Below are 12,262 nucleotides of genomic sequence, written 5' to 3'. Positions count from 1 at the left end.
TCTTCCTGAGCTGCAAACTAAAGCAGAAAGCCAGAAGCCGAGGATGTTCTAAAAATGTGTTCTTTTCTGCTTTATCTGTTTTTGTTTTTCCTTTACTTAATATTCAAAGTCAACCAAACAGAGCAGCAAGGCATACGGCAACAGTGTCTCCACGTTTGGCCCCTTCCCACACTGGCCGTGAGGAGGCTCGGCTGCCCGCCCCACCTCGGCTGCCCGCCCCACCTGGCCCCTCAGCCTCCTCCCAGCAGGTGCCCCCCTCCCACACTCCCCCTTCCTGTGCAAGCTGTCCACAGAGCGCCCTCCCCAGTGCATGTTCTACTCACGGCTCACAATAAGAAGCTTTCTCCGTTTTCCATCCTTAGAGATCATCCACACTATCCTTTGGATGTAAAACATATATTTGAAACGACATATCTAAACCTAGCTGCAGAAACTTTGCAACTATCCTGGGCCAAAAGTGTTAAAACTGAGACCTGACCGAGCAATCTGCTCAATAGTCACTAGCGCATTTCCAACACAACTACTCCAAAAGGGAGTCTTTCAAAGTAAAATCCCTCCATCCCTGTTCCTTAAAGATTCCCCTGCACATTTTAACAGCCATATGTTTTAATAACCGTGCGTTTTAACAAGTAAAAGCTGCCTCCGGGCAGACAGTGTGGCCGGGTGTCCCAACACAGAATGTCACGGCTCACGCTGACGGCTCACGCAGACACCCAAGCCGACCAATCCTCCTCTAACGTGTGGGTTTTCTTTCGGTCACGCCAAGTGGCATGTGGGATCTCAAGTTCCCACTCCAGGGATCGAACCCGAGTCCCCTGCAGTGGAAGCGGGGAGTCTTAGCCACTGGCCCACCAGGAAGTCCTCTGATCTGTGTCTTTGAATCTCCCTAATTTAATACAGGAGGGCAGAAGAGCCAAAAGAAAAAGCAGTTCTTGTTCCTGAGAAGTCAGACCATCTCCACTGGCTCCTGAGCCCCACGCTAGCGAGCTGACCCCAGGAATGGTGGGCGCCTCTCTGCTCTGCCAGAGCCGCTACTTCCCTGAATCACGTTCAAAATGACAGCGACCGGGCCGAGAGCGTTGCTGCCCCGGGCCAGCTGCCAGCAGCCTCGCGCAGCTCGGCCCAGGGAAGCGGGCTTCGTGGGGACAGGGCTGACTGGGAGCGGGCAAGTCCTCAGAAGGGCAGGGAGGAGAGGCTGGCTCAGGAGGACAACCTCTCCTCCCCACAACGACACGCTGACCCCCTTCCAGACGGGGTCCATCACAGCCAGTTGTGGGCAATGCCACAGAGCCCGAGGGCAGACTCTTCCCTCACCAGGCACATCCAACCTGCCGGGCATTTAATAACCGGAGGGCAGCCTCGCCACCCGTGAGGCCGACAGCGGGAGGGAGAGGGACATGACCAGGCCGGCAAGACCCAGCGCAGCCAGCGGGGGGAGCAGGGGACCTCTGGTCAGGGAGGGGGTCGGGGCGGGGGGACGGCACCCCTGCCTTGCTCTCTGTCACCCCTGCCATCCTCTCCTGTCCCTGAAGGGCACAGGAGCCGAGTTCTGGGGCTCTCAGGGTGGGGCAGCCTGCAGACCCTTGGAGTGAAAGTGAAGTTCACTCAGTCATGTCCACTCTTTGTGACCCCAGGGACTATACAGTCCATGGAATTCTCCAGGCCAGAATACTGGAGTGGGTAGCCTATCCCTCCTCCAGGGGATTTTCCCAACCCAGGGATCAAACCCAGGTCTCCTGCTTTGCAGGCGGATTCTTTATCGGCTAAGCCACCAGGGAAGCCCAAGAACACTGGAGTGGGTAGCCTATCCCTTCTCCATTGGATCTTCCCAATCCAGGAATCGAACCGGGGGTCTCCTGCATTACAGGCAGATTCCTTACCAACTGAGCTATCAGGGCAGCCTTGGGAGCCGGCAAACCAAAGCTTGTGGAAAAGATCGGGTACTGAGTGTGTGCTGGCTGGATTAGGTCAGGGCTGTCTGATCAGTGGTGTTCCTGGGACCCCCTTTAAGGGATATCAAGGCACACAAGCAGATTTCTAACAATAACAGGTACCGCTCAAGAAAAATGATTCTGGCACTTGCTAGAGACAATGAGGAAGACGTTATTCAAGGGACCACTGTCATGGGTTTGCCGCAGGGGACCGAGATGGAGCTCCCGTTCCTTAAGAGGAGGGCGGGGGGTGATCTGCAGCCCAGGGGCAGGTGGGCGGCCGGTGGGGGCAGGGCAATTCTTTGTAAACTGAGCTGAAGGCGGGTCAGGGTCGCCACACCTTGCCTGGGGTCGTGGGGGTGAGGAGCTGGACCACGGGCCAAGGGTGGTCAAACACTGAGGCTAGCCGAGGGTCCTCTCTGAATCGACACAGCAGGATTCTTGCTGAAACCAGGCGCGGTGGGCCCACCAAGGACGACACAGGAGCCCAAGGTCCGGCCAGCGGGAAAGAAGGGCTGGGAGAGCCGGGCTCAAGTCTGAAGGGGGAGAGCTCTTGTCGGCACGTGGTTCCAAACTCGGCCCCTTGCCCGCCTGGGGATCAGCCACAGCGATCAGACTGTGAGAAACAGACTCACGGCCGCCACAGTCACCTCTACCCCCGGGGTGCAGGCTCCTGGGGTGTAATTACACCTGCACCACCAGGACAGCTCCTTAGCCAACTCACTGGCAGGGAAGGCTTCCTACCCCGCTGCAAGTCAGATATGACGAACAATATTTTATACTGAATGTATCTGAGCCGCTTGCTTGATTAAATCACACTGTAGCTTTACAGACTATCTGCTGGTAATTCCTACTTGAGTTTAATTTACTAGCTTTTACCAGTGAAAATACATCAGCTGACACGTGATGCTGCTGGGGGAAAAATACAACACAAGCCAGCGTCATTGGAAATAATAGCAGTGCATTCTAGAGAATGCTTTTAGCTACACTGGCTTGCTTACTTAACACACACGGAAGCTTGGACCAAAGGTGAAGAGGCTTTCTGGCTAAACTACTGGTTCCCAGCTGGACTCACACAGAACACGGTCCCCCCCAGTCTCCCCATATCTGAAAGGGCACTGCCCACTGGAGCCCTGTAGGGACTAGTCCACACCTGGGCTCTTGCGCGGACATCACTCTTTATCTCCTGCTCCAGCCCCTGTCTCAGAGTGCCAGCACCTCCAATCCACTTATTAACTTGCCTCATTTAAGAAACTGTCCACCTGACATGCAAGAAACAGCATGCAATCCAGGGTAATCGGCAAAGCAGTTGACATGGACAGATATGCCGTTTTTTTGCTTAGTGTGTTTTATTTCATTCCTGCACTTCTAAATGCGTGAAAAATGTACAGAAATAGTCTTGGCGAGGGCTCCCCCAGTAGCTCAGATTGTAAAGCATCCACCTGCAATGCAGGAGACCCAGCTTCGATCCCTGGGTCGGGAAGATTTCCCTGGAGGACGAAATGGCAACCCATTCCAGTATCCTTGCCTGGAGAATCCAATGGACAGAGGAGCCTGGTGGACTACAGTCCATGGGGTCACAAAGAGGTGAGCACAGCTGAGTGACTAACACACAAGTCTTGGCTACATCAGGGTGGTGGAGGACGCTCAGTGAATAGGTCAAAGAGGTGGAAAAAAAGGAGTGAATCTACAAAGCAGACTCACAGACGCAGAAACAGCCTTGTAACCACTGCCAAGCAGGCGGAGAGCGGGGGAGGGATGGATGGGCCACGCAAACTCTTATATACAGGGTGGATAAACAACAAGGTCCGACTGTAAAGCACGGGGAATTGTATTCAATATCCTGAGATAAACCACAATGGAAAAGAATATGAAAATGAATGTGTGTGTATATATATATATATATGCAGAGCTGAATCTCTGCTGTACAGTAGAAATTAACACAACACCGTAAGCCAACTATTATTGTTTAGTCGCGGAGTCGTGTCCGACTCTTCTGTGACCCCATGGACTGTAGCCCTGCAGGCTCCTTTGTCGATGGGACTCTCCAGGCAAGTACACTGGCCATTTCCTTCTCCAGGGGAGCTTCCTGCCCCAGGGATTGAACCCTCAACTCCTGTTTGGCAGGCAAATTCTTTACTGCTGAGCCCCCTGGGAAGCCCAAGCCAACTATACTTCAATCAAACAATTTTTTTTAAGGGGTGAAATCTCAATATTTTTAGTTGTCTTTTCACATATTTTTGAATAAGAATCAATACTTTGGGGGTATTTTCCTGGATGTAAGGAAAGAAAGTATGTAATGAAATTGCAAAGATAAGCCGACCACAAATAAGGAATTAAGTCTAGTGTCTTCAAAATGGAACAAAGCATAAATAAGTAAAACAATAAGCAAATTAAGTATTCACTAAAACAGACTTCCCCAATAGCTCAGCAGTTAAGGAATCTGCCTGCAATGCAGGAGACCCAGGAGACACAGGTTCTATCCCTGGGTGGGGGGAAGATCCTCTGGAGAAGGAAATGGCATTCCACTCCAGTATTCTTGCCTGGAAAATCCTATCAAAAGAGGAGCCTGGGAAGTTACCGTCTATAGGGTCCCAAAGAGTCGGACAGGCCAAGGCACGGGCTGAGGCTGAAAATGAACTACTTCTGTGGTCCCACTGACCTGCTGTTGCTGCTGTCCAAAAGCCCAATAAAATAAAGATTAACATAGGATTTCTTTGGGTGCATTTACTGAAACTACCTGACAATTATTTTAATTACAAATGGTTTTCCTGGAAACCTCCCAATATCAAGAAGAGCTTACCAATCAAGGATCAAGAATAAGTTTGAATGCTTTAACTTTCCAGGAAGTTTTCTTTTTTTTTCCCCAGAATGGAGACAACATTGCTATAGTTGCTAACAGTCCCTTAACTTTTACTTTATGAGGATACCAGGTTTCCTTTAAAAAGGGTAAGTTAAATGTATCCATATATGCACATGGATAATCATTGATTATCTGTGAGCGTTGGAAATGGGAACACATTGACAATTGATGTAATTAGACCACTGAACTCCAAAGACGTCAGTGATTTCACAGGACTTACACCCTACACAGCAGTTTCCATATGTATCTTTGCCTCTCTCACCGGATGTTACATTCACTGAGGGCAGGGATTAGACGTTCATCTCTCAACTGCTTAGCACAGGGCACATGGAATATGTAGATAATTGAGCAAATAAGTAAGTGAATGAAGCTCTTCTCCACTCGAGTTTACCACTATCAATACCCCAGGGAGTGCGTGTGTGCGTGCTAAGTCACTTCAGTCGTGTCCGACTCTGTGGGACCCTACGGACTGCAGCCTGCCAGGCTCCTCTGTCCATGGGATTCTCCAGGCAAGAACACTGGAGTGGGTTGCCACGCCCTCCTCCAGAGGATCTTCCTGACCCAGGGATCACACTTGCCTCTCTGACGTCTCCTGCTTTGGCAGGCAGGTTCTTTACCACTAGCGCCACTTGCGAAGCCCCACCCCAGGGAGAGGACTTGCCTTTTGTCCTTCTCATTCATCCCCAACTGTCTTTCAGTAAAAATGTCAAAGTCAGGTGAAATGACAAAGAGAACCAAATTCCTGGCTTTGCTAACCCCAAGCAAAAGAAGCGTTCCCTAAATGAACCAACCTTGAATACTGATCCATTTAGCAAACTGGTAGATAAATGTTACCCCGAGTAAACAATATCCCTTTTCATTAATCAAAGCCCAGTATTCTTTCCAGAACGTTTCCTGGCCAACCTTTCTGAACCTGACCGAGCCCTGAACCATGCTCTGCACACACTTGGAAGGTTTCCTAGGGTACCGAGGGGTGCTGGGCAGGCTTCTTTCCCCAAGATCTGCTAGGTCAGCGCAGCAATGGCAGGGCGGTTTCTGATCTAGAACCCGCCTGAGCTCTGGGTGCCTCGGCTTCAGGACCTGCGCTGTAATGCATTCCTGGACCCCAGGTGACAGGCAAGATAAGGACGAGGAACAGCGGCATCCCGGCCAGACGACGGGAGCTCCATCTTAGCCAGTGGGGCCACTGTTATCGGATGAATCAGGCTGGAATACAGTCTGCGAGAACTGATCTCTGCCTTTCCTTCCCCAGGGTGCTCAGGACGGCATCTCAATGATTAATTAATTACCAGGCTGGGACATAGCAGAAGCCATGGGATCTGTAGGCCTCGGGGGAGACGGTGGTGAGGGGGGTGTCCAATCTCAGGTTCAGACAGAACCGGTAGACATTCAACAATATGAAAAACATCAACAAGCCTGGGAAATACTTTATCAATACCCATAGCTAACAATGATTGATTACTGATTTGATCTTCCAGTCTCCATGTTAAACCTTTATGTACAGTAGCTCAGAGTCATCATATAAAGCCATGAGGTAGCAGTCACCATCATCCCCATTTCACAGAGGAGAAAAACGAGGCTGGGAGAGTTGAAGGAACTGCCCTGCTATGAGAGGTAAAAGTGAGACTCTAATTTCAGTGGCGCTACTGCGAAGCCCACCGAGAACTTCCCAACTTCCAGAAAAGGTTCTCTAGGATAATTTTAGGTTATGGAGCACATTCCAAAAATATCCCCTAGAGTAGCTTTCTTTTTAAAAATGAAAATAGCCTTCATCTGTGCATCTTCTGATCCATGGTAAACTCCAAAAAAACACACAACCAGAAATGGCTAAAATTAATAAGAGACAGCACATGCTCTCATAGTAAGAACTTCCTGTCAAACATGTTAGAAGCACAAGCAAGTCATTCTGCTTCCCTGGGCCCCATTTTCTCAACTATAAAATGGACAGTTAGACGAGGCAATAGTCACACCTTCTAGAAGTGCTGTGGCTCTAAGGCAATGGCCACTGCCAGTGGCCTCAGATCAGAGCTTTCTTGGGGTTGAGGGTCTGGCAGATGCTGAGCCCTGAAGCCTTTCTAGGGTATGCACACAGAAATACATTCAAGATCTCCAAGTTCCATTTAGAAGCCCCCAAAATCATCCTTGCCAGTCAATGATTTAGCCAACTCAGCTGGCACAGTGCTGACACACTCTAAAAACATTGAAGCTGTAATTTATAAACTGATTCCAAATCTTATATTAAGCAACCTGGCTTCTCTATTCGTTAGAGTTTACCAAATGCTGAGTTCTAAACCTAAAAGTCAAGTCAAATGTAAAAGCAAGTATGAAACACTAAGTCTCTCCCCAGGAGCCTTTTTGATAAAGATGATACTGTTTCAATCTCCAAATATAATAAATACTGTTACTTTCCTGTTAATATCACTAGATACTTAATTTAAACAAAACAAACTTTTCAGTCTCTGTGTCTATTTTAAAATATAAATTTCACTGAAAGAATTAAAAAGTAAGTTTTGTTTTTTTTTTTACAAAATGAGCTATTTTTTTCATTAGTCCAAACAGAGGAAATACACATCCGTGTTAAGTACTTTATACGTCCTCTTTCTCAACCTCAAATAATTGACAAACCTCCTTCTCAAATTTCACGTTTTTTTGGTGAGTGGTTCTTGGTCTCTAATCTGTAACTGAATGAATGAATGAATGGTGGTGGTGATTTAGTCACTAAATCGTGTCCGACTCCTGCAACCCCAGGGAATATAGCTCACCAGGCTCCCCTATCCATGGGATTCTCCAGGCAAGAATACTGGAGTGGGTTGCCATTTCCTTCTCCAGGGGATCTTCCCAACCCAGGAATCAACCCCAGGTCTCCTGCACTGCAGGCAGATTCTTTACCGACTGAGCTACTGAATAGACAGGATCCTTTGGGGAACACTGGAAGGCAGTCGGGCAGGAATATGGGATTTACTGGACTGAAGCACAGGTCAGCACTCAACAGATCCCCCACCAGGCGGAGGCACCATGAGGCCAGGACAGCTACGTCCTGGGTATTTTGGATCTACAATGCCCAGAACAAGGCTGTGTGTGCACACAGCAGGATCTCAGTTAACACTTGCAGAATGATTTGGTTAAGTTTTCAGCAGGATTCTCAGGTTTTGCTCTCATGGTTTTTCCTCCCTAGCAGTACAGTGAGGGCAGTAACACACGTCTACCTGGATTTTCACAGGGATCAACTATAAGCAGCGGCTGAGAGCGTCTGCAGAGACCGGAGCACTGAATCAGCGCTGGGCATCTTTATCAGCACTTCTGTCCACCTCCAGACAGGGCACCTGGGTCACACGAACTGCTCACTGATCACATGCTGACAGACTACATTTCTTCCTCATCCGCTTGACCTTCTGCATGTCTGATGGTTTATTTATAGTTTTATTTTGTGTACAGAAATTTTATTTTCACACTGAAGCAACATCACTTCTCTGTCCCCACTCCCCACTTGATTCCTATTGTATTCTTTTTTGAGGCCAGAACACCAGTGGTAAATGTATCATGCCCACAGGATTCCTGACATCCAGGAGGGCCAGTGTTTAGGCTCCTTTACCTAAATAACACCGGAGTTCACTGCCTCCCCTTGGCAAGGACACGAATGGAGGGAGACAAGAAGCTGTATAATAAACTTGGCATTTAGGTATGAAGGTAAATACTCTTCTGAGTTTCTATTCTTGTCTACTTTGGTGTTTTTTAAAAGCCTGACGTCCAGGAAGATGACTTATCCCAATGAACTTATGCTTCATGAGGTTTAAAGGAAGCCCTCCTCCATTATTGAATTATTGAATGAATAGTTGTATTTGAAAGATATGTTTTATCCGCGGAAACCAGTCACAAAGATCCTACCTAGTCCTTAAAATTCTGATTTAGTGATTTCATAACAGAAACTTTTAAAACAAGTACTTCTCTGTTGCTTTCATGTCGACTCCTGAGCTTCGCTTAAAGATCTCTTGTTACAGAACCCATGCCTGTATCTAATATCATGGCAGCCAGGACAAAGAAACCCAAGATGAAAAATGTGACATTGTTCCCACTGATGTGACTTCATTTAGAAGCAAACGCACCAAAACCTCCATAGGTGCCAGCCTTGTGGCAAAGGCGAGGACAATGTCAAAAGAAATCTCTAGGTTGTGTCCACTAGCTCGACGCCCCCCCCCCAAATGAAAACCCCCACAATGTCTCTTTTTTTCACTTAAACATGCTTCACAGTTTGGTCATCTATATATTCAACCATGTAGTTTGGACACTGGAATGCAAATAAGATGTGATTGTTGAAATACAAAACACATTAGAGAACCGTGCACAGACCACTTGGAAACCCGAAGATGACAAGATGCAGGACCGGAGAAAAGGGTCCTCTGGGGTTCAGAATGAATCCATATCACACCCAGAGGCACAGGGCTATTGCATCAGGCACTTTACTACGGAGCACCATTTCAGACTAGTCCAGGTGGATTGTGGTGCTGCCCTAAAAAAAAAAAAAAAAAATTCCCTTTTGTCAGTTCTACACTGATTTCAAATTCACGAACAATCTACACTACACGGTAGTATCTGTGTGGCTTTGGTCTCTGTAAAATAAACGTGATCAACACCAGCCCAGGGTGGGGCTGAGGAAGCTGTGTACTTGGGACTTCTGAGGTGCCACACCGAACGGCACAGGCTGAAACCCTCTCCACCCAGAGCGCCCTGTGGGCACCCAGGGTGACTACCCCAAATCCTGCACAGAGCGTGAACAAAACTGGTTAGAGATTCAACGCGGGCAGAGCTTAGTTCCCGCTGAGGATCCGAAGACTCGTCCAAGGATTTACTAAGTCCCGACAATAACATTCGGTTTTAGGAAGATCGGAGAGGCTCTCAACTTTAGCTCCCTGACACAGGTCGCAGGGTGACCGCGCATCTGACAATCGGAAAGGCTCGCGACTGCCCCAAGACCCGCAGCCTCCTCCAGGGCGCGGCGGGGACCGGAGTACTTGCGCGCTCAGAGGCGAGGGCATTTACCTCGAGTCGGCTAAGACTGGAGCTCTTGGAGCGCGACTTCTTGCGCAGGTACACGGAGAAGAACCTGCGCACCGTGAACTTCTTCATGCTCAGCTCCATCGCCCGGAGCCCAGCCGCGAGGAGCCGCAGGGCCGGAGGACGCGCATCCCCGACGCATCCCAGGCGCGCGGGGTCAGGTCCTCTCGTGGGCGCGAGCGGCCGGGGAGCCCGGCACGGCGGCCATCGGCGCGGGGCGCGGGCGGCGGGCACAAAGGGCAGGCCGAGCCGGCCACAGCGGCCGGGGGCCCAACGCTCCCGCCTCCTCCCTCCTCCTCCTCCTTCTCCTCCTGGTCCAGCCTGCGAGGACCAGCCCCGGGCAGCCCCGCCCCTCCGCGCCCCGCCCATGACCACTACTGCCAATCAGCGCCCGTCGCTCCGCCCGGCCTCCGCCACTACGACCAATCAGAGCCTGCTGCCCCGGGCTCTCCCCTCCCTCTCCTCCTCCTCCTCCTCCTCCTGGTCCAGCCTGCGAGGACCAGCCCCGGGGGGCCCCGCCCCTCTGTGCCCCGCCCACAGCCACTACTGCCAATCAGAGCCCGCCGCAACGCCCGGCCCTCCGCTACTACGGCCAATCAGAGCCTGCCGCCCCGGGCTCTCCCCTCCCCCTCCTTCTACTCCTCCTCCTCCTCCAGCCCGGGAGAACCAGCCCCGGACAGCCCCTCCCCTCGTTCCCCGCCACTACCACCAATCAGCGCCCAGCGCCCCACTGCCCCAGGCTCTCGCTTCTTCTCCCCGCCCCGTCCTTCCGCGTACGCGCTCGCTGTGGCTCCGCCCCCACCGCCCCTTCCACCAATCAGCGCCCTCGACGGCGCATCCCTAATGAGCCCGCGGAGGGGACCGCGGCGCCGCGCGGGGCGAGCTGTGCGGCTGCTCGGCAGCGACTGTCGCTGTCTCTTTCTCTTTGGTTGGCCTGCTGGGCTGTTTTCCTAGCTTGGGATGTCATTATGTTTTCTTTCCTTAAAGCATCCATATAAAGACTTGGCCCTCATGCGTTTCTGTGCAGGACAAAACTTTGCTGATTAGCAAACACTTCTAGAAAACGGAACAAAACGGGGTGGAGGGTGCGCCAAGAGCCTGCACAAGTGAGCTCTACACCGCTCTTCTCCCCTTAGCCCCAGCGGCCCTCCCCTTGAGCGCGTCCCCGCAGCCCGGGCGCCCGACCTGGGGGTGCGCCAGTCTTTGCCCGGTGATGAGTGGACCCCAGCGCAGCCCAGGGCGGCCGCACCCAGCTGGGGAAGCCTCCGCGGCTGTGTTTGGAGAACAAAGACACACATCCGTTTTCCATGACCTCCGACTCCATATATAGAAAATTACCCAAACGTTAGATTTACCGGGTGTCCTGAGTGTCCTGACTCAGGGCCCTCAGAAACCAGCAGCTGGCTGTAGGGCTGCAGGGGATTTGCCCTAAAGGGGAACACAGTTTCCCGCCCCCCAACCCCCTCCCCCCCCCCCCCCCCCCCCCCCCCCCCCAGAAACGCTCGTCAGTGGGCTGGAGTCCGGGCCAGATTTGTGACCTTTGGACTTTGTGCAGCCTTTTCTGTTTTCTTTTTGTGCATTGTCCACGTATTTTTGTTTAAAACACGGACCAGACAATCTCATTAACAAACTACCACCACGCCCTGAAAAGTCCAGAAGCATCCGTGCTCGCTGCGCTGTGTGACGAGTACTGCTTTGCCAGGCAGATTGTGAAAAATCTACCTGTCATATGAGCCCCTGGCTTAATCAAAGGCTGCATTAATACTGATGTCAAGCTATCATTTGCTACAGCGAGTAAACAGCAGAGGCTCCCAGAAAAGAACTGGTAAGTTCATGCTGCATCTGGGTCAGCAGGTGAGGTCAGACACTCTCTGGGGTTTAACGGGGATAAGCACAGTCAGTTTAGCATCAAGATGCTGGCGCTGCTGTTTCCTTGCCGATGAGCCCGAGCACACTTGCATGTTCTGTGTTCCCACTGTGCATCTCTAAGATGAAAATAGGCCCTGAACCGGGTCCTGCTTCCTGCAAGGATTCTGCTCAGGGCCAGTATCCCTGCTCTGCAGAGGAGCTTCCTACCACCCAGTATCCCCTGCCAGCACCACTCAGGCACCCCAGCTCTAAACAAACAAAGATAGGCCAGGGCTGTGCCATGTGGCTGCTCTGGCAAAGAGAGCCCTTGATGGACAGCAGACATCAGGCTGGTCACCAGCTCCAGCAGTGAGGAAGGGGCCGGCTGTGGGTAGATGATGCAACTAGTCAGACACGGGATTATGGCTTCCCAGCGATGCTAGCTCAAGGGCACCCTGTGCAAGACAAACACCTTAGGGTAGGTCCAGATCAAGGCTTGTGTTTCACCAACAAGAGCATTTGACCTGTTGTAACAAGACAGGAAAGACATTGTCTATGGGACGTTCAG

At 51.1% G+C, this 12,262-nt stretch overlaps 1 protein-coding gene across 7 annotated transcripts in view; it reads right to left on the bottom strand.

The window, feature by feature from the left end:
• RPS6KA2 (ribosomal protein S6 kinase A2) overlaps positions 1-12,262 on the bottom strand; it is a 331,893-nt gene that overhangs the window by 147,535 nt on the left and 172,096 nt on the right. The window contains exon 1 of one of the 7 annotated variants that reach the window (XM_044924006.2): positions 9,832-10,151. The exons of 5 other annotated variants lie outside the window; for them this stretch is intronic. In XM_044924006.2, the coding sequence (XP_044779941.1) occupies positions 9,832-9,930 (99 nt within the window). In that variant the 5' untranslated portion in view covers positions 9,931-10,151. Of the gene's footprint in view, positions 1-9,831; positions 10,152-12,262 lie in introns of those variants that run through there. One more of the 7 variants, XM_006067035.4, reaches the window with a different exon arrangement.

Source organism: Bubalus bubalis, chromosome 10 (assembly GCF_019923935.1).
Source record: "Bubalus bubalis isolate 160015118507 breed Murrah chromosome 10, NDDB_SH_1, whole genome shotgun sequence".
NCBI classification, from domain to species: Eukaryota; Metazoa; Chordata; class Mammalia; order Artiodactyla; family Bovidae; genus Bubalus; species Bubalus bubalis.
Note: the sequence above shows the minus strand (reverse complement) of the source record. Positions and strands in the feature narration are given on the sequence as shown.